At 39.1% G+C, this 27,894-nt stretch overlaps 3 protein-coding genes, 1 long non-coding RNA gene and 1 pseudogene across 7 annotated transcripts; 2 read left to right on the top strand and 3 right to left on the bottom strand.

Moving 5' to 3' along the window:
* Positions 1 to 325: 325 nt before the first annotated feature.
* Positions 326 to 3,953, bottom strand: LOC146305183 (calcium uniporter regulatory subunit MCUb, mitochondrial-like). The gene is made up of 9 exons (XM_084712086.1): positions 3,818 to 3,953; positions 2,933 to 2,993; positions 2,525 to 2,692; positions 2,083 to 2,187; positions 1,772 to 1,929; positions 1,470 to 1,576; positions 1,272 to 1,368; positions 878 to 994; positions 326 to 609 (listed from the first exon to the last, which is right to left on the bottom strand). The coding sequence occupies exons 1-9, from the start codon at positions 3,887 to 3,889 to the stop codon at positions 532 to 534; spliced, it is 963 nt and encodes a 320-aa protein (XP_084568212.1). The 5' UTR covers positions 3,890 to 3,953; the 3' UTR covers positions 326 to 531.
* On the top strand, positions 2,225 to 20,124 carry LOC146305181 (uncharacterized). 2 transcript variants are annotated; one of them, XR_014769060.1, is made up of 5 exons: positions 2,225 to 2,378; positions 2,538 to 2,684; positions 3,833 to 3,953; positions 12,306 to 12,405; positions 19,989 to 20,123. It is a non-coding gene; the product is annotated as an uncharacterized LOC146305181 (long non-coding RNA). The 2 variants fall into 2 exon arrangements; XR_014769061.1 differs by lacking the exon at positions 12,306 to 12,405 and having other exon boundaries at positions 19,989 to 20,124.
* On the bottom strand, positions 4,429 to 11,712 carry LOC146305182 (protein NLRC3-like; annotated as a pseudogene). The gene is made up of 10 exons (XR_014769054.1): positions 11,659 to 11,712; positions 11,494 to 11,574; positions 8,637 to 10,508; positions 8,297 to 8,511; positions 7,894 to 8,067; positions 7,234 to 7,407; positions 6,767 to 6,940; positions 5,963 to 6,136; positions 5,819 to 5,859; positions 4,429 to 5,198 (listed from the first exon to the last, which is right to left on the bottom strand). The product of XR_014769054.1 is annotated as a protein NLRC3-like (transcript).
* LOC146305180 (dickkopf-related protein 2-like) lies at positions 18,157 to 23,309 on the bottom strand. Its single transcript, XM_084712109.1, has 5 exons — positions 22,347 to 23,309; positions 21,623 to 21,801; positions 21,087 to 21,243; positions 20,564 to 20,698; positions 18,157 to 20,451 (listed from the first exon to the last, which is right to left on the bottom strand). Exons 2-5 carry the CDS (start codon positions 21,791 to 21,793, stop codon positions 20,057 to 20,059), a joined length of 858 nt encoding a protein of 285 aa, XP_084568235.1. The 5' UTR covers positions 21,794 to 21,801; positions 22,347 to 23,309; the 3' UTR covers positions 18,157 to 20,056.
* Positions 20,610 to 27,653, top strand: LOC146305179 (GTPase IMAP family member GIMD1-like). 2 transcript variants are annotated; one of them, XM_084712126.1, is made up of 4 exons: positions 20,610 to 20,745; positions 25,831 to 26,001; positions 26,767 to 27,029; positions 27,145 to 27,653. In XM_084712126.1, the coding sequence occupies exons 2-4, from the start codon at positions 25,848 to 25,850 to the stop codon at positions 27,418 to 27,420; spliced, it is 693 nt and encodes a 230-aa protein (XP_084568252.1). In that variant the 5' UTR covers positions 20,610 to 20,745; positions 25,831 to 25,847; the 3' UTR covers positions 27,421 to 27,653. The 2 variants fall into 2 exon arrangements, with proteins under 2 accessions (XP_084568252.1, XP_084568254.1); XM_084712128.1 differs by lacking the exon at positions 20,610 to 20,745 and adding an exon at positions 24,244 to 25,362.
* Positions 27,654 to 27,894: the final 241 nt, after the last annotated feature.

The raw sequence follows: 27,894 nt of genomic DNA, 5'->3' as shown, positions 1-27,894 counted from the left end.
CTTTATACAGGAAGCTCATTTTTATAAGAGCGTTGTTAGGAATGTGTTAAAGAGAGAGAGAGAGAGAGAGAGAGAGAGAGAGAGAGAGAGAGAGACCTAGGACTGGAATAGTCTGACAAAAAAGTTAATAATTTAAAAGATTACAGTCAAAAATTTGCAAGAAAATATCTCTGATATTCTCTAATTCATTTATTTATTTATTTTTACTTGACAGCACATTTCTTCAGTTTGCAAGGTTGGACTTTTTACCAGAATATATAATATAATATAATATAATATAATATAATATAATATAATATATTAATATAATAAAAAATAATAAAATAGAATCATAGAATACTGCAGGGTCACAGGGTAAGAACTTGGAAAAAATATTTTTATTTGACATCTTTAATAAAAACAGCTGACCAAGACAGAAGTATCAACATTTTTTTTTATTTGTTTGTTTTAGAAACCATCTGTATAAAAATGTGCAAAAAAAAAAAAAAAGAAAAAAAAAAAAGACATTTAGTGTCAGAGAAAAATAAACCCTCAGGTGTCTCTGTGAGGCTGCGTCTGATCAACCGGACGCTTAATGGAGCCCCTCAACCTGCTGAGATCATCCTCCACCTGCACACACACACACACACACACACACAGAGAGAGAGAGAGAGAGAGAGAGAGAGAGAGAGAGAGAGTTTATGAAAGAAGTAATATTGCTAACTAGAATATTAACTTGCTTGCTGGAAAAGAATTGATTTGGACAAAAATCAAATAAAATGAAAACTAGGAAACGCAGCAGCTCCTGGGTTTAATGAATGTGAAGCGTCATGTTGAAAAATGTTTGTCCAGTTTTATCTGAAGTGTAAAAATCTTTGAAGGTTTCAGTGTCGTTCACCTTCGTCAGCTCGTCTCTCAGCTCGTTGTATTTCTGAACGTTGAATCTCTGTCCAGACGCTCTGTGGTGGAAGAAGTGAAGGAACTGACGATCCTTCACCCCCACACAGATGAAGTCCTGTCACACACACACACACACACACACACACACACACATTATTTATTTATTAAGAACATTAGAAGATGCAGCTAACTTTGCAAGAATATAATAAACATAAAAATCTACATTTTTGTGGAAGAAATCTGAAATTCATTCATTTAAACTTGGTGTCGCCTGCGTCTGTTCAGAACATTCGTGTTTTGGTTTACGGCTTATTAGATCTCCACCAGAACGTAGTCCGTGTAATCTAGAACACAGAAGGAACCTTAAAGAGACAAAACACAAAACGTCCTGCCTGTTTGGTGAGGATGTAGTAACCGAAGAAGATCATGCTGGTGGTGTAGGAGATGAAGTAGGTGACTGGTTCCATGACGTCCCAGGCAAACACATACCTGCCGACACACACACACACACACACACACGCACACACACACGATTAGAGGATACCTGAGTGCAGTGAACTGTGTGTTTCGTACCTGTGTGTGTTCATTACCAGGTGAGGTAACCCAGGAATCCTCCTTGCAGAGACAGGTACGCAAGCCCCACCCACCCCAGTAATGATGCTCTAGTCTCCGCCTCTTTTGCCAGCTTGACTCTCACCTACACACACACACACACACACACACACACACACACACACACACACATTTTACTTCATATTACTGCATTATATCATACAAATGTATAAAAGTCGAATAAATATCAAAATATATAAAAAGTAAAGTAGATAGTAGTGTTTGATGTGTAGTAGTATTGTGTAGTAGTATTGTGTAGTGGTAGTATTTGGTGTTTTACCGTCTCGAGCGGCTGCAGCTGCTGTCTGAGCTGCTCCTGTCTCATCATCAGCTCTCTGTGTTTGACGTGCTGCTGCTGAGGAAGAGTCAGAGCCGAGTGAAGAAGATGAACGACGTACTTCATATCGTCCAGACCCAAGACGTGTTCGTGAGACGAGCCTGAGGAAACACGCAAAACTTTAAATTCTACACACAGTAATACTTCAAAGAGTCTAAAGTTCAGAGTGAACGAGCTAGTCTTTATGCTAAGCTAAGCTAAGCTAACCACATCCTTCACACACACACACACACACACACACACACAGGTTGTACCTTGTCCAACTGAGCGAACGTTGTGTGTGACATCATTGATGACCAGCTGAAAATCTTTATTTAAAACAGTTTCCATGAAGGTGCAGGACGAGACTCTCTGTCCGTCTGAGGAGGAAAATTCAGTTCATTAGTTTGATTTCATGTTACATTTTTACTGGTGTGTGAAGTTTAGTACTTAAATCTGTTTTATATGTTAAAAGTGAGGACATTTGTAGAAAGTTAAAACTGTTTGGACAATCAGGACATTTTTGGGACTTGAGGACATTTGTGGACAAGAGGAACACTTTTGGAAACAGGTAAACTGTTTAGAAGACATTTATATAAAGTGAGAACATTAAAAAAATAAATAAATACACTTTTAATTACTGACACTTTATTACTTTGACTTCCTGTGTGTGTGTGTGTGTGTGTGTGTGTGTGTGTGTGTGTGTGTGTGTGTCACCTCCATTGAGCAGCGTGGCGGTGTGAACCTCGGGGTCTTTGGCTATGATGTCTCGCAGCAGGTCTCCCACCGTGGTCAACATGGGCGTCAGAGTGAAGCGACACTTCTGACCTGCAGGGAGACGGACGGAGAGGACGGGGCGACCGAAGCTGTACTGAAGGTAGGCATCTGAGAGAGAGAGAGAGAGAGACAGACAGAGAGAGAGAGAGACACACAGAGAGAGAGAGACAGAGAGAGACAGAGAGACACAGAGAGAGAGAGAGAGAGAGACAGAGAAGCAAGCTGATGTGAGCATTTAATTTTTCCCTAAAACATTAAAATGAATTAATGGTCCTTTAACGGAGACGTCTGGAGACATTTTGAGACGTCGCTGTTAAAGTGAATGAAGAGACAGAAGACAGAGTTTACCTTTAGACGGAGGCTGACTGCTGTAACTGGAAACAGACCAGACAGACCAGACCGGACCGGACTGAGAGACAGAAAGACATCAGTCCTGTTTACATCAAACTATTTATATACATGTTTTACTTTTCTGGTCTTCTGATCGCTCAAAGGACAAAATGTCAACATTCAGCTGAGACACAGATTCACAAACTGATGGAACAAAAACAAACTGATGCAGAAAAAAAGAAATAACTGGTGTATAAAAAACAAAATTCACCAGAATGCAGGAAATAAAAGCACAGAGCGGACTGGACAGGAAACGGGAAAAGGACAAAATTGACTGAGGTTCCACCAGGTGCCAAACTAACTCATTGGTGATTGGACCGCAGAGAAAAAAGGGGCGGGACTTAGGACAGGTCAAACACTTCCTGTTGGATTTTGTGTGTGAAGTTGTTTTATTGGCTAAAACCTGAAACAGACGAGTCGGATCAGGACGCGTTCTCTGACTCATGTTCTAGATAAAAAAAGGTGTGGTTACACAAACAACGGAACTGAGAGACAGAGAGACGTGTGTGTTACAGCTGCATGTCATGACACATCACACACACACACACACACACACACACACAGTACTAACATGGTAACAAACTGATGCTCTGTTTATTTTTTCAGTAAAAGTAGTTTTATGTTCCTCAAAGTTGTTTTTGTTTAAATGTTGATGTGTTGATCTGTAAACTAAGTTTGTTTTTGACACTTTAAGGAAGATTTTCTTTTAGTTTTAGATCAAATAAAGACCTGATAAGAATCTTTTTTTTTAGAGTACATGTTTCTGCCGTCTCTCTCTGAGCTCTTCACTCTTTCACCACCTGAAATCTGAAAAGTTTAAACTTTTCCAAACGTCAAACTCACCGTGAAAACTCTCAGTCCTGCAGATCGAGAGCAGCAGAAACTGAACCTGCAGAGAAATCTGGAGGCAAACATGACGAGACGGAGAACCGACCGGCAGAACTGATGGAGAACCGACCAGCAGAGCTGAACTGACGAGGTGAACTGAGTGTTGAAAAGTGTGAAAAATGTTTGAAATGCTTCGGGCGAGTAGAAACAGGTTTGATGGCAGGAAGTTTAACTCCCTCCTGCCTCAGTCAGATCAAATTTCACTGTTTGTTCTCTGACAGGAAGTCAGTCCCCACACAGGAAGTGATGCATTCACACACATCATAAAGTGTCTCCAAACTTGCAGCTACTAAAGGACATTAAAGGTTCAGTACGCATAAATAAGCATTTATAGACTTTAATAAACAGAATCCATCTTCATCATCACCAGGAAAGAAGACATTTTTTAAAGTGAAAACAACTTTAATGTTTTGGGGACATCACAGAAAGAGAGGACATCATTTAAAAAGTGAGAATATTTAAAAAAATAAAAAAATAAAACTTATAGAAAGAATCTCACCTCAATAAGAATTAGACATTAGAAAATACAAAATCCACAAAAGTGAACAAACAAGCAACCACAGTGTCAGAGAACAAATATAAAGTACTTTATAAAAATCAGCATAATTCATTAATTAAAGCTGCTCAGACTGACAAAGGAATTTAAATATTTGACCTCATAAAAAAAGACATTTAATTATAGATAAAAAGAAAAGTGAAGACCTTTTTTTTTTAATGCGTGGACATTTAAAAAAGTAAAGGGATTTTTTGACAGATGTCTTTTAAAAAAGCCATTTTAACAGAGTGACTACAGCTCATTTTTATAAAGTGAAGACATTTTCAAAACTAGGAAATTTGCAGAAAGGAAAACATTCTGTGGAAGTTGACATTAATAAAAAAGTGAAGATGTTTGTGGGACAGTGTGGACATTTTAGAACATGAGGACATTTTAAGAAAGTGGATAAATCTTTGGTGAAGTGGCAACATTTCTTTTAAATTCAGACATTTTTAAAAAGTGAGGACGTAAAGATTTGAAGTCATTTGTGGACAGTGAGGACATTTTTAGAAAATGAGGACATTCAAGTTCTTCAAGAAACCATTTAGCTTAAAATTAATAAAAATAAAAAAGTTAGAGGCTTTTTGCCTTTAAAGTGTCTCCATGGCAACACAAAGTCCTCAGTGCAACAACTGAAACTGTCAAAGTCAAAGTCTCTCGAAAATCCAAAATCCACTGCAATGAAGATGCAACAGAAGGTTCTTAGATTCTTTTGTTTTTTCAGCGTCCAGGAGTTCTACGTCGAGGGTTCTCCTCCGTACGTTGATAAGACTGTGTTCTTTAGGAGAACCTCTCCAGAAGCTGAAAGAGAAAACGGGGGTCATATAAATATGAACAGAAATACAGAAACTGACTGACAAATCGTCACCGTTAAACCAGAGCTGAATTATCCGTCAGCACTTCCTGTTTACAGTAAACTGATGGATGTTCAGATAAATTTATGTTCAGATTAAAACTGAGATCTTAAATCTGAGGAAAGTCGTTCCTGTACTGTGAGGAGAACTGAGATGTTGTATACTTTGACGTGATCCTCGTTCAAACGTGGTTAGAAAAGTCTTAAGACGCTGATAATGCTGTATTGTGACGATCGTGACATTTCGTCAAATGGCGTTGCCCAGACGCCACATCGAACAGGAAGTCACCGTCTTTATATTTTTGCTAACCACTTTGCTGCTGTGACACTGTAAATTTCCCTGTTCTATAACAAAGGCATATCTTGTATCTTATCTTAAGTATGTGAGCAGTGACAGTTCCACTGATCGACGGGTCTATTTTCGTACATAAATGAAGCATCAGTGAGCCTTTAACTGCACACCTCTACGTCTCTGCAGAAATGTATCTGCAGCTCCAGTTTCACAAAGGACCCTCCAGGTTCGATCATTCAACATTTCAATAATTAAGAACTCTTTCTCGATACTCACATCTTTCAGAGCGGTCAGCTGTATTTCAGGTTTATTTCAGCCTGTAGAGAAGAAAACAACAACAAGGTCAATATAAACAGATGATCACAACGAGCCTCTGTGTGATCTGTGATTGATTTCAGAGCATCTCTGTTGACCTCTGACCTCAGAATCTCAAGTCTCCAGTGTGGACTTTCCAGTCCAGCAGTCAGCAGCTTAACTCCTGACTCCTGCAGCTTGTTGTTACTCAGGTCCAGCTCTCTCAGATGGGACGGGTTGGACTGAAGTGCCGAGGCCAAAAAACTACAGCTGACCTCTGACAGGCTGCAGAAACTCAGTCTGAACAAAGAACAGCACATGTAGTCAGAGGAGATGGTCTGAGACATCCCATAACCTCACCAGTCGTGGAAGTTTAAGATACAGAACAAATCACGAAAAAGACAAAAAGGAATTAATGACATTAACACTTAAATGCACAGTCTGGAATTTCTGCCACCAGGGGTCTCTCCACCATAAAACAATAACAAAAAGTTACTGCAGACTTCCTTCCTCACTCATGTGAAGTTTACCCAGGAGTCATAGCAAGTTTGAACAAAGTTGGAAACATTTGGGAAACGTACGTGATTCAACAAAATATGTAACGCAGTTCTGGTAGCTTTTAGACATTTTAATGTGAAAATGTTGCATATTATACATTTAATTGGACAATAAAAATAAGGTTTCAAGGATTCCTGTTAGCACCCTTAGACAGGTAGAAAGGTTCTGAACAGAACCTTCAGAGTGGGTTCTAAATGGAGAACCCCTACTTGTGAACCTTTCCATGAGTGCTAGCAACTGTTAATTAGTGTCATCGCCTTCTCTGATCTCAGAAATAGAATTATCACTAAGACCTTATCATAACTATACAAGTTATGTCTATAACTACTACTAATAAAAAAAAAGGAATATAAAAAATAAAAGGTGTCTGACCTCAGAGTCTTAATTTTACAGTGTAGAATCTCCAGTCCAGCAGACAGCAGCTTCACTCCTAAATCACGCAGCTTGTTAAAGCTCAGGTCCAGTTCTGTCAGGTGGGAGGTGCTGGACTTCAGGACTGAGGCCAAAGAAGAACAGCTGCTCTCTGACAAACTGCAGTGCCTCAAACTAAATAAAGAAAAAGGCTTCAATTTTTACATGCATTTGAAGTTTTGTTAATTAGCAGTGAATGTGAACAAACTGTCAACTAATTTCAACTAAATTTGGTTACGTTGGCTTGATTACAATAATCGGAGAACTCTTTTAAATGACAGGAGTAAGAATCTAAAGTCCATTTGACTTTGATTCAGTACCTTTACCTACAGTAAACTGTCACCTACTTGACTTAGAAGCTTCAGAGATATATTTATGTAAACATAACACTTAATAAACACACAACTAATTACATCAAGGTGTCCCACCTCAAAGTCTGTAGTCTACAGTGTGGACTCTCCAGTCCAGCAGACAGCAGCTTCACTCCGGGGTCCTGTAATTTGTTGTTACTCAGGTCCAACTCTGTCAGAGAGGTGCTGTTGGACTTCAGAGCTGAGCCAAGAAAAGAACAGCAGCTCCCTGACAGCCAGCAGTCATTTAATCTGAATGAGGAGCAAAGAATAAAGCACGCAGGTAACAAGACTGGAAAAGCCTCATCCAACCAGACTAAAGATAGAGTCTAAGGTTGGTTGATTGGATAAATATATCAGGTTTTGACTGAGTTTATTGCCAGAACAACTGGCAGAAACAGAAAAGTGCTGTATATGGACTGAATGGTCTGAAATGAACGCCACATGGCAATTTGGCTACATCCGAATCAAATGTAAAGATGTTTTAACCTGAGGTTCCTTTAACAACCACAAAAAAATTAGAAGTGCTTGAAGGAGTTGAAGGGAACTGGACGAGCTTTGGATTCTTGAATATAAGAACTGAAAAAGTCTTTTTGATAAAAGGAGAAATTTGTCACTTTTTCCTCTGATTTCTAGCTACAGTAAACCGTGACCTGCATGACTGAGAAGCTTCACAAATTTATTTATGGAAATATAACACACAATAAACACAGAACTAATTAAATTACTGTGTCCCACCTGAGAGTCTGCAGTCTACAGTGTGGACTCTGGAGGCCATGAGACAGCAGCTTCACTCCGGAGTCCTGCAGCTTGTTGTTACTCAGGTCCAGTTCCCTCAGGTGGGACGGGTCAGACTGAAGAGCCGAGGCCAAGACTTCACAGTGAGAGTCAAAAAGTCGACCACAGGAAAGCCTAAAAGTGTAACAGACAAAATGTGATTATTGAACCAAAGCTGAGACTCAGTGGTCCGATTTCTATTTTTTCTGAATAGAATTTGTAAAGCAGTAGAACCTAGAACTTTAAGCACCGTTATGATGGTTCTATGTGCCTGTTTATGGAAACAGATTACTGAAAAAGGTTACCACAGTGGTGTTCTGTAGTAATGCAGCTGCAATCAGATATTTTCTTAATCTGGACTTACCGAGCCTTTCTGCAGTTCCTGACAGCTGGGATCAGTCTAAGTTGTCCTTCCTCGGATGTCCTGAATGTTGCCATGTCCAGCATATCAAAGACTTCCTCTGATACCTCCAGCATGTAGGCCAGAGCTGAGCAGTGGATCTCAGAGAGGTTCATCTCTGATCTGTTCTCTGACTTCAGATACCTTAGGATCTCCTGATGTACTGAGCGGTCGTTCATCTCCATCAGACAGTGGAAGATGTTGATGCTTCTGTCCGGAGAGATGTCGTAGGTGCTCTTCTGCTTTAGATTGTGGATTACTTGCTCGATGCTTTCTGGACTGTTTTCTGTCCGACCTAAAAGGCCTGCTAGGACTTTCTGATTGGACTCAAGTGAAAGGCCATGAAGGAAGCGGACAAACAGGTCCAGGTGGCCGTTTTTGCTTGTCAAGGATTCATCCATGGCTTTACTAAGCAACATATCCAAAGATGGCTCACAGCTACGATACCTACCCCAGGATTTCCCCAGAAATGTCTCCAGTGTGTCATTGTCCCTGTTGGTGTGACAATGAAAAATATAGACTGCAGCCAGAAACTCCTGAACGCTCAGATGAACAAAGCAGTAGACTGTTTTGTGGAAGATCACACTCTCTCTTTTGAAGATCTCTGTACAAACTCCTGAGTACACCGAGGCCTCTGTGACATCCAGACCACATCGCTCCAGGTCTTCTTGGTAGAACATGATGTTTCCTTCCTCCAGATGTTCAAATGCCAGCCTCCCCAGCTTCAGAAGAACTTCCCTGTCAGCCTCCATCAGCTCCTGTGGACTCGTCTCATGTCCCTCATGGTACTTCTTCTTCTTCCTCTTTGTCTGAACCAGCAGGAAGTGTGAGTACAGGTCAGTCAGGGTCTTGGGCAGCTCTCCTCTCTGCTCTGTAGTCAACATGTCCTCCAGAACTGTAGCAGTGATCCAGCAGAAGACTGGGATCAGACACATGATGTGGAGGCTCCTGGATGTCTTGATGTGTGAGATGATTCTGCTGGACAGATCTTCATCACTGGACCTCCTCCTGAAGTACTCCTCCTTCTGGGCGTCGGTGAAGCCTCGTACTTCTGTTACCCTGTCAACACATGAAGGAGGGATCTGATTGGCCGCTGCAGGTCTGGAAGTTATCCAGACCAGAGCCGAGGGAAGCAGATTCCCCTTGATGAGGTTTGTCAGCAGCACGTTGACTGATGACTTCTGTGTGACATCAGACACAACCTGACTGTTGTTGAAATCCAGTGAAAGTCTGCTTTCATCCAGGCCGTCAAAGATGAACACAAGTTTACAGACAGCCAGCTTCTCTGCTGTGACCTTCTGTAATGTTGGATGGAAAACATGGAGCAGACTGAGAAGACTGTACTGCTCATCTTTGATCAAGTTCAGCTCCCTGAACGAAAGCAGAATCAGCAGACTGACATCTTGGTTTTCCAAACCCTCTGCCCAGTCCAGAGTGAACTTCTGCACTGAGAAGGTTTTTCCAACTCCAGCGACGCCGTTGGTCAGAACGACTCTGATGCGTCTCTGTTGGTCAGGTAAGACTTTAAAGATGTCCTGGCACTTGATTGGAGTCTCATGGAGGGTCTTCTTCTTGGACGTTGTCTCCAGCTGTCTCACCTCATGTTGGGTATTAACCTCTTCACTCTGTCCCTCTGTGATGTAGAGCTCAGTGTAGATCCTGTTGAGGAGGGTTTCACTTCCTGTTTCATCACTTCCTTCAGTCGCATGTTCACATCTCCTTCTCAAACTGATCTTATAAGCTTCCCATTGATCTGCAATCAAGGTAGAAGCAACAAAACAAGTTTTAAGAACGATTAAGACTTAACAAACACACTTTATCTTAGAGCCACATCTCTGAACAGGTCGGTGTGAAATCATCTTAAAACTGACCTTCATACTTATTCATGTCCTGCATCTTTGTTTGCTCACAGTCGTGATACAGAAAACATTAATATATGATAAATATTTTGTTCTGTCATTAAATAATCATGCTGTCTGATAAAATGTGACAACAACAGAAAGTGGTACTGGTGTGACTGGTCACCAGTCCAGCTCCTGTCGTGGATCGTTTCTCACAGTGTGGACCAGACTGGTCCCAGTCTGAGGTCACGTGACATCCACAGCTGGTAGAGACCAGACTGAGGTCACAGCAGGACTGCAGCTCATCCTCAGCATCAACATGCCTCATCCTCCCTCTGTGGAAACAAAGGCAAATCCTTCTCATGAAAACACTTCAAATACTAATACTTTGTTCCTTTCCTGACATGATCCAGTACAGACTGATTATGTCACTAATTTAACTTCTTAGCTGGTTAACAGACATTGTCACATCAGGAAATTTACATCAATAAACTTGGACTTACTAAACTGAGATTTATTTAATCGTACAACAGAGCTCTGCTCAATTTTAAATCTGGATTTAATTGTTTTAAACTTACTTTAGCTAAAAACTGTTTTGTTAAAAGAAATGATGGTAAGATAAATATATACAAACCACAATTCTCAAAAAAGTTTGAAAGTTGTGTGAAATGGAAATAAAAACAGAATGTAATGATCTGCAAAATATTCACTAAAATTCATCAATATTCAATAAACAATAAACATTAATAAACAACTGAAACAAAGATATTTAATGTTCAAACTGTAAAATATCCTTCATCAGAGGTCAACCACTTTTCAGAGATAATTGCAAAAAATGTTTATTCTGTATATTATATTCTGTATAAAGAATATCGATCAATATATCAATATTGGATTTTTTTCACTCCCTAATTAGTTTCAGCCCTAAAAATCCGGTATCATTTGGCCTCTAACTCTGAGCAACTGTTAATTTACTGAGCTAACTGTCTCTTTCAAAATATAATCATACAGTCAGTGTTCTCCTAAAAAGATGTTATTGATCATCAGTCCAGGATGAGGCAGTAAAGTTCAGTCCTGGTTTTACATCCATTACAGGCAGGAAGCAGAAAATATGGACTTAATGTTGTTATGTTTGGGCGTTGCTTTGCTTCTTCCTGCTGTGATTCATTACAGAAAGATGATTTTATTAATGTGGCAGCTGGTTCCAGTTTCTTCATTCACTTTCACAACTCATGTTTCCAATAAAACAGAGAGAGAAATTTAGAGTTCATATGAATCACACTGAGAATTTAACATTTCTGTCTGATGAAAATATCTCACTGTGTGCAGGAGGGTTGAGTTTCACTGCTGGAGACTGGAGGAGGGTCAGTCGTACCAGACTCTGCTGTCTGACAGAAACACCTGGAAGAAAAATATATTTTAAATTACAGATAAGAAACAACATCTGCAGGTTTCTGCAGGTCATACTGAGATCAGTGGTCTTACTTTGTGACTGTAACGTGTTCATGTTCAGCACTGAATGCTATCGGGTGTCCCATGGACCGGTCACATCTCCATCCTGCAGACTCTTCTGCTTCCTCCTCTTCCTCCACACAAAGAGTCATCTTCAGGTCGTCTGAGAGGGAAACACAAACATATAAAAACACAAACATATAGCCATCTAACATTTGTTAACTTTTTAGCTAACTAGCACAGTTTAGCTAGCTACAGCAAATGTTGTCACTTAACATTTTATCTTTTTTGCAAACGATCTTTTTGGCTAGCTAGCCAGAATATAACATTTATATTGCATGTAAATGTATATTAATATAACAAATTCTAATGTTTTTGATAGCTTGAAAACAATGTAATGTTTTGTTGAGGAATGCAGAGCAGCCAGAAGTTAATGGTTCTCTCCCTCTTTTACACTGAATAGTTCCCACAGAACTCAAATGTATTTTTTATCATGTGTATTTTATATTAAATTTAGATCTCCGTATTGATTAAACTGTATTTAATTTCAGTTTACATCAATAAACTTCTAATTTGTTTCTGAAGTTAAAATTAGAACTTTTTACTCTGCTGCACAAACACGCCAGTTAGAAACAAAACTAACTTGACTTCACTTCACACAGAGTTTGGTTTCCGTTCAGACAGTGACGCAGCAGTGACCTGCTTCCTGCTTCCTGCTTCCTGTTTGAAGACACACAGAGAGGCGAAACATTCCTCTGCAGTTTCTGGTGTTGACTTACAGTAAGAAAACAAACACACACACGTCTGGTTTCAAAATGACGTCTGGCTCAAGTGCGTCCGTGTGCTCCACCTGTTTTCATGTTTACATCTAATTTTCAATTGACAAGATTGTGACGGGACCAATTTTTCATCATTTTCTGACATTTAGTGGAAAAGTTATTGCCAGATTGATCACCCGTTGAAAAATAGGTCCAAACACGTGAAGACTGGCGGCGCACACAGGCGTATGTCCGTGTGCTCTGCCTGTTTACACGTTTTTCTGCTGCAGTATATTACCTCTTATATTTAAAATTCCAATTTTATCTTATTAGAATATAAATATTAGTAGATTCAAATGCGTCTCGTCTCCAAATCAAATAAAAAACTATTTAAAACTGTTCAGTTTTTTATCCTCGTGGCTCTGAGATGAGAAACATCAGTGATGGAAGAAAACCTTCATGAAAAATTAAATTAAATTACAACATTTCAAACAAACAAAAAAAACCCAACTAAATCTAACCTCGAATGAGCTCTTAACCCAGGAAGAACACAGATTTTAAAAATAAAAGTGTTTTGTGCTGCAGTCACACCAATGAATTACATCATATTTAGGTGAATGATATTAATTTGATTTTTTTAAAGATATCTATATTTACGATTCCAGTAATGTAAAGTTAATGTAAATATGAATGAGACATAACTATATATTTTTTAAATAAATGACTAAACTTAAACATTGAACATTAGATGAATTAACTTTATTATTTGAAAGGCTTTTGTTGTTTAAATTGTTGTTTTTGATTTTTCACTGCATTTATTATTTTTATTGACGATTCTTTCTACTTCTTCTGCTCAAACGCTGCAGATTTCTCCGTTATGTGACTAATAAAGGATCATTTTATCTGATCTTTTTTGTGTCTGTGGCCGGAAGTGAGAGTCAAAGCGCTCCGTCCGTGTTTACACGTAAACATCGTCCGACACGTTAAATGTATGAAATGTAAATAACAGCAGAGAAACGTCACATTTTAAATTAATCCAACATAATCAGACAGTGTGGATGTTAAACTCACCGTGTTGCTCCGCGGTGCTTCTGGCGGAAGGATTTCCTGTAAACGGTTCAGTTGAAGAGAACTCGCGCTCACAGTTTACCAGAAACTCATTGGACAGTAATGACGAAGGCGTGTCATAAAGGCACGCGGTAAAATAACCGTGTGAAGTCAGTCACGTGGTTCACGTCGCTCTGTAAACGCCTCGCGCTGCGGCGACTGTTTTCTAAAAATATTAACAGAATGAGCTTCGATTAGGTTTTTACGTCACTACACTTATATTTAATACACGTTAGTATTTATTTTTTTCTTCTGGAGCTGCAGAAAGATGCATTTATCATGAATTTTGGAACTGCAAATATAATTTGCAACCATAATCAACCACGCATTTAGTGATGAATAAACTTTATTTAAAGAGACAGTTCACCCAAAAGTTAAACTTCAGTCATTATCTGCTCCTTCATGCTGGTTGAAGGGCGGGTTTAGTTTTTTAGTCCACAGAACTCTGCTGGAGTTTCACAGGAAAACAGTGAACATATGACTTATTATAATAATAACAACTGACCGCTTTACTGTCGTCACTCTGCAAATGACAATGACGTAACATAGTAATATCACTCTTCACTGTCATACAGGAAGCAGCTGCAGGTGCACATGTTGACCTCAGGGTGGAGCTGTTGTCCTGTCAGTCAGGGTCAGTTCTGTCTGTTATCTGCACACACACACACAGAGAGAGAGAGAGGGAGAGAGAGAGAGAGAGAGAGAGCGAGAGAGAGAGAGAGAGCGAGCTCAGGTAGTCAGGTGTGAATATGATGCTGATGACATAATATGACTGTGTGTGTTTCCATCCAAATCTCACTTCCTGTCTTACACACATTTATCTGAAGGCCAATGTGTGTGTGTTTCTTGAATGATCTCATCATTACTGTTGTGTGTGTTGTTTTCAGTGTGTGTGTGTGTGTGTGTGTGTGTTATCTGTCATCGATGAGCGCAGCTCTGATTCTATCGGCACAATTAAAACACACAAACACACACGCAGGTGTCGTGAGTGTGTAAAGGTTAAAAGTTACAGATTGAAAGGTCGACAGTTTAATTATCATCAAGATAGAAGAATATGTAAAGAGTGTGTGTGTGTGTGTGTGTGTGTGTGTGTGTGTGTGTGTGTGTGTGTGTGTGAACATTCCACCAAACTTTTTGGATTTCATAGTTATAACATGAGAATATTGTTCATTATGAGGATGATGATGTCATAATTAATATGTCATAAACCCCACCCCTTTTTGTTCTGTGCTCTAATAACAGTTATAATTAATTAATTAATCTCCATCATTAATCTTAAAACATTATCACAACTTTGTTTTCAGGTACTTTACTTATTTTCGCTCCCACTTTACTGCAGTACACAGGTTGAATCAGTACTTCCACTTTAAACAAGCATCTGTATTTCTGCTGTAGTACAGACCGTGTGGACACGTCCAACAATAACACGTCACCATAGCAACGCATCATCACGCGTGCCTTGTTTTGTTGTCCTGTCGTTCTCGTACCGTACAGAAGGCGTTGTGTTGTCTGTCCTCTGTGGATGTTTTCTCCGTGTGTCTGTGACGTCTGTGTGTGTTTACAGCAGAAGGTGGATAATAAAAACCTGCTGCTCCACCTCAGCAGTGTGAATGTGAAGCAGCTCCGTCAGCGTCCTCTGTGTAAAATAAAGTTTGATTTGAAGTGTGCGTGCCTCCGGCGACTGCAGAGCGAAACATCATCATCTGCTCACAGTTTATCCTGACAGTCTGAAACCACACGGAGCAGATACCATCTGAGGCACTTATTATTATTATGAACTGACTGCACACACACACACACACACACACACACACACTCAGATTATCATCAGCAGCATGTGGACGTCTTCTCTGTCCCCTCAGTGTGTGAGGCCGTGGGTTTTATTACAAACACACACATTTACAAATACTTGTAAGCGAGTATAAAAGTAAAAAGTCGTCCTCTGAAGGACAATTGAACCTCAACTTTCCTCCAGTCGAGCGTCCGTCGCTCGTCTGTCTCATCTTGTGTCTTTTTGGTCTCGATGAGCCATTTTTATGCTTCATGTTTCGTAGTTTTTAGTGTTGTTACGTCTTTTTCATCTTGTTACTTTTTTGTTTTGGTACGTCTAAGCAGTTTTTTGGTCTTATTATACCTCCAATGTTGTTGTTACGTATTTTTTGTCTTGTTACGTCATTTTTCGTTCTACTTACTTCCTGATAGCCGATGTAAACAAAATGCTAGCTAACTAATCTACGTCAATCGTTACTTACTAAGTTAGTGTTTTGCTCTGATACAATCTGTACGTAATTAGTAATTATGAAATATTAAGTCTACTGAAAACTGATGTCAGCCCCGAAACAGCACATTTGATTACCTGTTAGCTACCGTTACACAATAGCTAACGTTAGCATTCAACCACTTAGCATTACTGTTTGATACACAACAGAACACGAAAACTGTAGATTAATTATGAATATTTTATTTGATGCTAAGCTTGGAAGTAAAACACACTGGAGTTAATCCAGCGTGTAACGTCGGCTAACGCTAACTGTCTTGGTTAAGTTAACCAGCTAACGTTAATGTTAGCCAACATGGCTGCTTGATTACATCCAGTGTGTTTTACTTTCAGGCTTATAATAAATAATGCAATGATACTTCAGAATGAATAAGCTTTTCCTGTCGTATGGTGTAACGATAACGTTAGCTAGGAGGTGATTAATGCTAATGTTAGCTCATGTCTCTGATTTATGGAACATGTTTTATCTTTAAATTTGACCTGATGTCCCTCCAGAATTTCACTCTGTTATATTTCCAGTTGCTGAAGAATCATGATAACGATTCATCAGGTTCTTTACGTTTATACGACCTTAACTGGGACAAAATGGCCGCTGTGTGAAAACGGCGAAGGACTGAGAGCAAAAACATTTTTTATTTTATCATTTAGATCATCAGAACAACAAGGAAAACTGGGTGTGTGCAACTAAACTGTGACATCAAGGAAACGAGGAAACACGCTGACGTTAATGCAGATAAGTGTGTGTGTGTGTGTGTGTGTGTGTGTGTGTGTGTGTGTGTGTGTGTGTGTGTGTGTGTGTGTCACTGATCTATACTGAGCATGCAGCAGCTGGGAAACTGGGGAACACGGATGGAAGAGTGTCATCAGCATGTAAACGACAGAGTGTCTGTGTGTGTGTGTGTGTGTGTGTGTGTGTGTGTGTGTGTGTCTTATCTTTATAACAACCATAACCAAACTAAGGACAGTGATGCCCAACAGCTACCAACCACAGAAGAAGAAGAGGGAACAAACACACATTCTCTCCTCACTATGTCAGAAGATCCAAATCAATTCTCGGAAGGTTTCAGGAAACAGAAAAATGACCATATATGGTCATTAAGAAAAACACTGATGTCACGTTCTGCGAACGTTCTGCAGAACTGACCTCACTGTGATTCAAATGCATAAAATCACCTCGTTACATATGATGCTTCCAACAATAACAGTTCAGGGTAACTTCTGAAACAGCGCTTCCTTGATTTAAAGGGATAGTCCACATTTTTTGAAGTGTGGTTGTATGAGGTACTTATTTATAGACCCTCCCTAAGTCCCGCCCCTTTTTGCTTTGTGCTTCAGTGACAGTTGAGGAAACTTAGTGCCTCAGATTTTCTCTTTTTCCCAGAAAAGCAGCTTATGGTCACATTTTAAGGCACCTAAAGTTAGCAAAACACCAGGCGTGAGCTATCTTTTATGTTGTTTTCCGTCTTGTTACATCCTTCCTCATTCTTTGTTTTATTTATTTACTGATAGCCAATGTCCATAAAATGCGAGATACATCAGTCAGTACCTACTAGTTGGCTAGTTATTATTCTGCTCTGATACAACCTGAAGCTGATTAGTACGTATTACATTAGCATTCCTCCACTTAACAGCAGCGTTTGATTAAAGATCTGATGTTTATTTTTTACCTCCAGCTCCTGTTTTTGACCAAACGTTGCAGTAATGTCAGAGCTCATGTATGTGAAATCCAGGCCGTGGATGTTTTTCCTGCACTGGTGGGCGGTGATGAGATTAACGAAGAGGAAAAGACGTGCCCACAGGCCTGCAGAGACACGGGGAAATGATTCCATCTGTGCAGATAAAAGTTATTTATGAGCACACGGTGAAAGCTCAGACCCAGATCTTTAAAGTGTTTTCTGATTTAAATGTCTGTCAGGAGGATAACAGGTGATTTCTGTCCTCATCCCGTAACAAAAAACACACAGTCCGACAAAACTGAGGACAGCTGCGTCCGAGGGTCATTAAAAAGTCAGTTTTACAAATGCAGGGCCTTAAAACTCATCAGATTATCTTAAACTAGAGTCTCAATTTCATCATTAAATCCTATCTGATTAAATTTCTTCTTTTGTCTGAGGCAACATCAGATATTAAAGCTTTTAAAAAACCCAAAACTCAAACTTTACTCTCCGCTGAGGCCTCAAACACTGAGGATGGCCTTAAATTTTAAATATCTGCACCCTCTAGTTTCATCCTGAGAGCTTTTATTTAAGTAAAATAAATATCTTAAAAGAGCAGAACAAACATCTTAATCAATCTAATTAACCTGCACAACATGGCCAAAAGTACGTGGACACCTGAACACTCCACACAAATGTTTTCATTTAAAAACAACAACAACAGCAGCAGACATGTTGGGAATCCATTTAATCATAAAAACACAGATTAGTGATTGTTTGACAGAAATATTCCTTCTCAAAGTGGTGGAAATAAACAAACAGGGAAATAATTATACCCACATTTATCCAAAATATACAGGTATAGAAAAATAACTCTATCACAAGAACAACAGTGCAACCAAACAGGACAAACCTCGGGACTTAAAGTTTCAGCTTTTCGGGGTTTAACGAGGCGACATTTCACAGTTCGGGGACGTGAACGAGTTTCTATTGGAGACCAGTTCGCTTGTTTCCAAATGGGTGTCAGGAGGTTTCAGAGAAACAAAGATCACCTGTTTATCACTTTGAAACTAAAACTAGAATTAAAGGAAAATTAAGTTCACTATCAGGCTGAGACGTTTTCATTCATCTGTGGCTTCTTCACCAGATCAAAATAATCACATAAAAATAGGAAAATACATGTAAATTGAAAGCATGTCTGTATTTTTCCAGGTTTTTTTTTTTTTTTTATCAGGGTGTTTGTCTTGTTGTGATCAGAACTTTCTCCTTGTGTGGTATTTCACTGAAAACATGAAATATCTTTAAAATCTTCAAAACAAATCTGCTTCTATCAGTGAAATTCAGGAATTTAATTTTGAAAATCTGAATAAATAAACCAAATATCAAAAAATGGTTTAAATTTTACTTTGATCTCGAGATCAAAGTTTTGTCCTGAACCATTTCTGAAATGTGTTTTTTCAAAGTAAAAGCACATGGGGTCCTCAGAACCTGCTGGAAGCCATCATAACAACATGAATCAGGTTTCAGTATTTCCCTGCTTTCTATAAAGATGTTTGGTTTGTTGTGTTCAGCATTTTAAGAACATTCTTCATTTTTGGTAACTTGACTGAAATGAATCTGCTTCTATCAGGACTTTTATTTTTAAAATTTGTATAAATATGTTGAAATAAAGTAGAATAAAGCCACTCCAAGATGAAATCAGTAGCACGTTAGTGAACTGTCTCCACATGAGCACGTTTTTGAGGAGAAAAAAAAAGTTTCTGAAATTTGTTTTTTCAAAATAAAAGCACGTTGGATCTTGTTGGGGTCCTCAAATGTATCAGATTTTCAATATTTCTGTGCATTTTATGATGGTGTTTGGTTTGTTGTGTTCAGCATTTTACACTTTCCATTAATGTTACATCAGTTTATAGACGTAGTGAAACTTGGCCAAAAATAAATCAACTTCTATCGGTGTAATTCAGGACTTTTATTTAGAAAATCTGAATAAGTGTGTTGAAGTGAAGAACACTAAAGACACTCCTTAGATGAGATATCATTATGTTACTGAAATTAATAAAACTATCTCCCAGTTAGCACAACGCTTTCTTTGTTTGAGGATTAAACATATCGGACCGATGTGTTTTTTCAAATTCAATTCAATTTGATACTTTTATTTAGAAAATCTGAATAAATATGTTAAAAATAAAATAAAAAATAAACAAAATAAAAGCATGCGATTGGCTATCAATTGGTCGTCAAAGGTTGCCGGAGGCCATTACAGCATGTATCAGGTTTTTAATATTAATGCTTTGTCTGTTGGTGTAAATGGGGTCAAACCGGATTTCAAAGCAGTTTCTGCTCGTCTAGACACCCAGGAGGAAACCAGATCTGAACCACAAAGAGTTTCACATCCCGCTGAGTTTGTGTGTGAATGCAGCCTGACAGGATGCTAATTAGCATTGAGACACTGGGACAGTTTGGAGGAGTTAAGGGAGGAGGGGCTAAACAGGTGTAAACAGGTATGGTTATTCACCCCTCCCTCCGTTTGTCTCTGTCTCACTCTCTGCCTCTCGTTTCCCGCAGGATCGGTCACTGGCAGAGACAGGAAGTCTTTTCTTCCTCTGTCTGTCTTTCCATCCGTCTGTCTTTCTTTAGTTTTTCTGGCACACATGCAGTCTAGTCTTTGCCACCGCTGACGATGACGACTTCTTTGAGGATGATGACAGCAGCGAGGTGTGGGGGGAGGAGTGGCGAGACGAGGAAGGGGACGCCGCAAACTTGGACTTCGCCGTCGCCAGCAGGGACGGCAAAGACGACGACGCCGATGAAGGCTGGGTGCCGGGCTCTCGCAGAGTTCTGCAGCTGAGTCCGTCACCACAGGGGCAGCGCTGGAACAGCTCCAGGCCGTGGTTCCCCTTCCGACGGTGTCGCGTGCAAACCTGTCCCTCCCGCAACACCGGCTTGCAGATGCGAGTCCAGAAGTGACGGGCGCAGCACAGACCGTCCGAACAGTCGGAGGAGCGGAGACAAGGATCCCCGACCTGACCTGGAGACAAGACAAACTTATTTATTTATTTCAATAAAACCAAATAAAATGTTCCAGATAAATGAATTAAACGTAAATAAAGTGATTTATGTCCATAAAATTCAAGTAATACCTTTACTGGAGGGCCCTTTGACGTCCATCCTTCCTTTCTTCCTCCATCCTTTCTTCTTCGACAGTGAACTCAACCCTCCGTCTGAGTCCGGGATCCTCTGAGACACGAAGCTGTCCTCGTCAGTAACGCAGACATCTGAAGGAGGAACAGAAGGACCGAATGAGCACCTGAACATCACTCTGGTACTCTGTTTATATTATCATTTCTGCAGAACATATAGAAAATTAAAATACTAAATCAAAATTATTCTAGTGAATCAAGTTTGTGAAAGGCTAGATCATCAATTATCAGATTATTATGTCACACTAGTACATCAGTCAAAACATTTTTTAAGTTAAAATGATGATTCTTCCTTTTAATGCTCATCTGGCAGTCGTCTAAATCGACCTTTATCAGCTCTCAGTTAGTAACCATCGGTTACACAATATTTTTATTCTGATATTCTCTGGACAACCCTGCAAAACGACAGACGTGTTATATTTATACTCAGAGTTTTCACACTGATCGTAACAGCTAATCTTACTGTTGCTGCAACGGTTGCCCGGGCAACACATGCCATCCCTATGGCACCGCCTCTTCCTCCTGCGGCAGGTCTGACAGCGTGAGTGGGCGGGGCCTTTGGTGGGGGCGTGGCAGTAGCTCCCCTCGCTGCACTCCAGGTCACTCATGCACTGGTAGAGCTGCAGAGAAACAGATGAATGTAACCAACTGAGCAACAAATGATGGAAAAAAAAAAAGAACAAAAAAACATTTAGAAATATAAAGAGGAATAAATAAAAAATTATATAAAGGACAAATAAATATAGCAGAGTAATTCTAAACATTTTCATTTATTTTTGCATTTATTTGTTCATTAATTTCTGTACATGTATTTGTATAACTTAAAAAATATATATTTGTTTGTATATAAATTACTCAATTTATATATATTTACAGACATAAATGAACAAATAAATGTGAAGATATATGAAAGTGCTTATAATTATTCTTTTATAGTTCAGAGTTCAGACTGTTTGAATTTCACTGAGAGACACGAGGAGACAGAGGACACGGACTCACCGTCAGGTCCAGGCTCGGCTCCCACGTGCTCCGGTTCACCGGCAGCGCGTGCCCCTCCTTCAGGATCACCGTCCTGATGGAGTTCAGTCTGACACGCGCCTCCCCGCCGCGGGAACACGCCAGGAGCACGAGCGCGACACACACCATCAGCACCAACGGACAGGTCGCCATGACGACTGCTGCTGGGACAAAAAATACTCATGAAAAATCAAATATTCAGCCTTTAAGGGAAGTTTTACTGCCTTTATCCCACTTGAACAAATGTCCTCAAAATCTCAGTGAATATTTTTTAAAAAAATAATAATAATCTTATAAGATATGAAACATCTTATATGCTGTAAAAATAAATTAGAAACTTAAAAACAAAAGAATTTAAAAGTGTCCAGACTGCCTAAGGATTTTAAGTTTACTGAATTTGAAAAGCCATGTTGAGGAAATTTTGTAAATATTAAAACACACACACACACACACACACACACACACACACACACACACACACTTTTTAGTCAAATAAATGCTCAAGACATAAAGTTGAACCACCAGTTATTATCATATGTTTTCTGAACAATATATTTTAAAAAGTAGAGTCTGAGCAGAGTTTTTCACGCAGTGCATGATGGAAGTTCTGCTCATATGCTGATCAAGTTTCTTTAGAAAACAAAAGTAGTGTGTTCTTAAAGCAGCATAAATTAAAGAAGAAAAAACACAAAATGACATATTTTACCTGTTACTCGCTGAGTGAAGCTCCTTTTCTCAGAAAGACGTTAAAATATCATTTAAAAAATACCCAGATGGTGACAAATTTAATCCGGTCGCTGCTGCTGTTGTGTTAAATCCCCAGTTTTGTTCCAGAAAATGAAAATGAAGCCGCGTGAGTCTCAGGTGAGCGGGAGAAGATGCTGCAGTCTGACCGTAGTGATGAACAGGTGAAGGTGTTCCCGGTCCGGAGACACTTTATAGGCAGCTTCCACCGCCACGCGCGAGCCCGGGTCCGCCCACTGCTCCGGCCACGCGCCCCCCGCCCTTTTCCCGCGCACACATCGATACCCGCGCGCCCCCACACCTGTAGCACATCGATACAGAGCGCGAGGGGGAAACGGGGAGGAAGAAAGATGTCAGCTGTGTTTTTAACTTGAACGTGTCGCTGTAGCCTGAAGAAACATAAAAACTTAAAATAAGAGGAAAAAAAAAAACTTGATTTAGATCGTTTTGTTATTTCACTTTAAAATCCTGAGTCATTTTTCAGTTAGAAACACAAATACACGGATCCACAAAGAAACATTTAAATACCAGCCGAAGAAGAGAAAAAGACCCTTTTAATTTTCAGTTTTGTATGTAAACATATATTACTTGAAATTATGTAGTTATACATAATGTTATGATTAGTATAAGAAGTACTCAGACCTCTTAAAGGTCCTGCATTCAAAAAAACTGCATTAAAGTGAAAATACAGTGAGTATTGCACTGTAAAAAACAGCTGAGAAAACTCAGGGCAACTTATTTCAGTAGATTTTTGAATTTAATGTTCAACTCAAACTCTTAAGTTTTAGCAAATAATTTTTGTTGAATTTAAATCTCTTGTTGAGGTAAACTTCAGTAGTTGAGTGAAAGTGAATGATGGTGGATAATTTAATATTTTCCGATTTAACTAATTTATTTTCACCCAAATAATGACAAATCAAGTTCACAGCTCACTGTGAACATTTTTTTTTATATTTTATCTCAATTAAAGATTATTGGTTGGCAAAACTTATTTACTCAGATATCTACTGAAGAAGTTTAGCTGGAAATTCTCTCAACATTTTTACAGTGTTGCAGCAAAAATGTACTAAAAATTTGAATATATACAAAAAAAAATGAAATACTTTTCTTGAAAGAACAAAATCAAGATAAAATAAATTAAATAAAATAGTATTCTGCAAAGTAATTATAGCTGTGTAATAAAAAGTAAAATTAAATTAAATTAAATAAGAAGATACATAAAATACAATATAATAACATAAAATCAAAGTGGAAGCAACATAAAATGTTAAGTACCAACAGGAGTGTAGCAGCAGTAACATTTATTGTAGACACCTAAAAAAAATCAATCAGTTTATATTTATAATATTTTCACTACTTTATGTCGACTTTTCTGAAACCATCATTACGTAACCAGTTATAACTCTCCATACTAACCAAACTCCATTAGTAAAATCAATTCTTTTTGCTTGTTCTTAACGTATTTAAATCACCAAACACTCCGATTGGTTCTGGACTCCAGAGGACCAGTTTTAGTTGAAGTAAAACGTCTCAACCTGTCCCGTCTTTTATTCTGCAGGACTTTCACAGTTCACTTTGATCCTGGTTTCAGTGTTGTTCATGTGTGCGTGACTCAAACACTATCAAGGTTTCTGATACCCTGAACTTGTTGCTTCTTGCATTTTAATGCATATTTTTTCATTTTTTTCACTTTTTTCTTGGTTATTTGCAGCAACATTTTCCCCTCTGTGTCTGAAACCAGAATATGATGCTTAAAATCTTCTAAACTCCTGATCAGGAATGTTAATGTAAACAGATGTACGTACAGTTCTATTAGAAAAGATGAAAAGAAAAGATTGACATCATTGTTAGGTTAAAGAGTGAGACGAGTCCAACCCAGGCAGGGTTACTTTAAAAATGTATTCTGATACAGTTACCTGTTAAAACATGTAGTCAGTAACTTGATTACTTTCCATTACTTTCGGATTAGCTGTTGTTCTGTTCACATAGTTAGAGTTTGTTCTGTGTCTCTTGTTTTTGCTGTCCAGTTGGCTGTTTCTCTGTGATTTGGTTTTAGTTTTATGTCATAGTTGCTAATGTATTTCGATATTAGAGCTTTTCACACTGCACTTAGCCTCAGGATAACGGGGGCTGTTAGGCCTCAGCCAATCGCAAGAGTGAACATTTTAACATTTGTGCAATTTCGCAATGAAGGAGCAACATGCATAAATCCTGCAAGAGTTTCTTAAATCAAGGGTTCCCCTCTAGACACGACTGCAGAAAACAGTTTCAGGGTTCTCCGAACACTATAACACAACATTAAAAACAGACTTTGATCTCGCAGTAAACATAATGCATGGCTAAATCTGATCAGTCCGGTCAGGCTATAAGGTTTGTGGATCATATAGTTTATGAATTTAGCTAAATCCAGTGCTAAAGGTAGCTGTTTGTTTACCAGGCAGACAGGATGTAATGCTCCACCTGAACCCTGCAGTTAGGTAACTTTGGCTCGGTTAGACCCGGGTAACTGCTGTTAGCTCTGTTGGCAGTGACTCAGGCTTAGTTTAGAGTTAATATGACCGTTTTTCTTCTTAGTGTTACATTCATGGATCACATTCACTGCTATTGGCTGCTGTAAACGCCAATCAAGTCCCTCTGTAGCTGCACAGTAAGTAACACAAAACTGATTCACTGCTAGTAACTGTTTCTTTAACATCACGTGAAAACACACACACACACACACACACAAACACACGCACACACACACACACACACAAACACACACACACACTACACTTCCCCTTTAAGCTGCAGAGATAAGTTGCCAGTTTTACAGCCTGCTGTAATAAAACTACAGTGAGAGACAGATGGACAGGAGTTATTATTTAACCAGCAACAACACACACACACACACACACACACACACACACACTGAACCTCCCATATCGACGAGTCCAGGAAATGTTTCAGTGTTTGTCTCTCCTGGTCAGGTGAAGCAGGTAAGACTCACCTCTGTACATTCTGCTGATCGTAGAGTTTTGATGTTGTGAACTTAAATATTTAAATAAAATGTTGATTTTATTTTTTAAAGTGTTAATTCGCGTTACGCTGTTCACATGGACACAGGGAGTAAAAGAAATCAGATAAATGTTTGACTTTCACATCTTTAAAGGGATTTCCAAGCTTAATGTATATATGTGGTAAACAACAGGTTTGACTTTTTGTCAACAATAAATTATCTTTATTTTAGATTTTAAAAAACATCTGTACTTGTATTAGCCATTAAAATAAATTTAAAAAGCTTTTATTCCAACCTGCAAAACATGTTTTAGAACTTTTCTGTCTTTAAAATTTTGTAGATAATATTTAGAAAATAGTATAAAATTATAGTAGTGTAGTAAAAGTATTTCAGAATAAGTTTTCATAAGTAAAATTTTGGTTGTGAAACATTTTGTTGTTCATTTTAGTTCCATCATATCCTGAGATGTCGCTCAGCAGTCGCTATGGCAACGACGTGTTCAGAATCCTCAGCGGCTGGAGACGACAACCCGACCCCGAGCGGGAGGTGCTGGCCCTGAATGTGCTGTTGCTAGGTGACAGGCAGAGTGGGAGGAGCTCTGTGGGGAACGCTCTGATTGGTCAGTAGTTCTTCTGATTCACAGAATTCACACAGCAGAGCGTTTTCCTCAGAGTGGGACTGCTGTGTTCCAGATCATTAGTCATATAAACGTACAACCGTTAGCATCCACCGTTAGCTAACAGTACCATGTTGTAGTGTTAGATGATACCTGGGAAAAAACATAAATTAATCGTAAATTAATTTTAGATCCATTTATTTAAGACTAAGCCTGGAAGTAACAGTCTGTGTCCAAGTAAGTAGCATAAAGCTAAAACAAGGTTACCAGTCTGTTAGCTAAGAGCAAAATAACATTTAACATTTTAACATTTCTGCTTCTCAGACTAAAAGACTTTCGTATCGGCTGTAATCTGTATGAACACGACACGATAATCTGTGTTCCAGTGAGAATAATGTCACATAGTGGGTGAAGACACAGCAGGACGGCTAATGCTAACATTAGCCTACATTGGCTTGATTACATTCAGTGCGTTTTAACTTACAGGCTTAAATAAACGTGTCCAGAAAGTCTGTTACTTTTCACCTTTTTGATATTTTAAAGTATCATGTGACACTATTAAATGGTACTGTTAGCTAGGAAGCGGTTGAATGCTAACATAAGCTGTTGCCTCATGGTGGCTAATGAGTTAAGAAACATGTTTTTTAACTTATTTTATCAAGTGAGTGTCAGCTTATAGTTAAATATGGTGAATTATCTTCATTCACTTTTCATTAATGTTTTTCTTTTCAGGTAAATAATTTATTTGTATATCGATACGTTCGGCAGGTGGAGAGGAATTCCAAACAGGTGCCCGCATTTCCGACGTTTCCATGACGACAGAGTGCCAGCTCCTCAGCCGAAACTTCCAGAGGTATTTCAGAAGACAGGGGGCGGAGTCTGACCTCACATTGAGAGTGGTGGACACGCCCCCTGTGATGCCCCGCCCACAGAGCGTGTGCGAGCTCTGCCCCAAGGGCGTGCACGTACTGGTGCTGGTTGTGAGAGCTGACCTGCAACACGCCAACACACATCTGGAGGAGCATGTGGAGGTACACACACACACACGCACACACATGCACACACACACACACACACACACACACACACACACACACGGACTGTAACGTGTGTGATTTTGTGTATTTTGTGTGTGTGTGTGTTCAGACTCTCTTTGGTCCAGAATGGCGTCGTCACGCTTTACTTGTTCTCACGCACACTGACCACCTCAAGGAGGCGGGGCTTCACCAGGCAGTCTACCTAACACAGACCAGTGATTGGCTGAGAGCTCTGGCTGCAGAGGTGGAAGGAGGAGTCTTCTTCTTGGACAACAGCTGTGATTGGCCGTCAGTCAGAGGACGACCGCTGAGAGACCGACTGCTCCGCCTCTCAGCCAGGAACCACCACGGAGCTCTGACAGTCAGGACGCACGCCTCACTCTGACGCTCAACGCCGAACACGAAACACACACTTCATTTTTTCTGGCTGCACATACAGAAACACTTTTAGAATAAAGTTGTAACATTTTGAAAATAAAGTTGTCATATTTTGGAAATAAAATCATGATTTTTCACAACTGAGGTAATAAATTTTAAGAATAAAGTTGTAATATTCTAAAATGAAAGTCTTGACATTTTGAAAATAAACTGGTAATATTTAACCAAAAAAAAAAAAAAAGCTACAACATTTTGAGAATAAAATTGTAAATCAAAATATTTTGGGACTAAAGTTGAAACATTTCAAAACAAAGCTGTAACATATTGAGAATAATGTTGAACATTTTGAAAATAAAATCATAATATTTTGGGAATAAGGTTCTTATATTTCACAAATAGAGTTGTAATATATATTTTTTAAAAATACATATACATCATTATTTGGAGATACGCAACTCATTATTTTGTTAAATCGTTTCAT

Source organism: Lutjanus erythropterus, chromosome 23, assembly GCF_056507025.1.
Source record: "Lutjanus erythropterus isolate fLutEry1 chromosome 23, fLutEry1.hap2, whole genome shotgun sequence".
Taxonomy (NCBI): domain Eukaryota; kingdom Metazoa; phylum Chordata; class Actinopteri; order Lutjaniformes; family Lutjanidae; genus Lutjanus; species Lutjanus erythropterus.
Note: the sequence above shows the minus strand (reverse complement) of the source record. Positions and strands in the feature narration are given on the sequence as shown.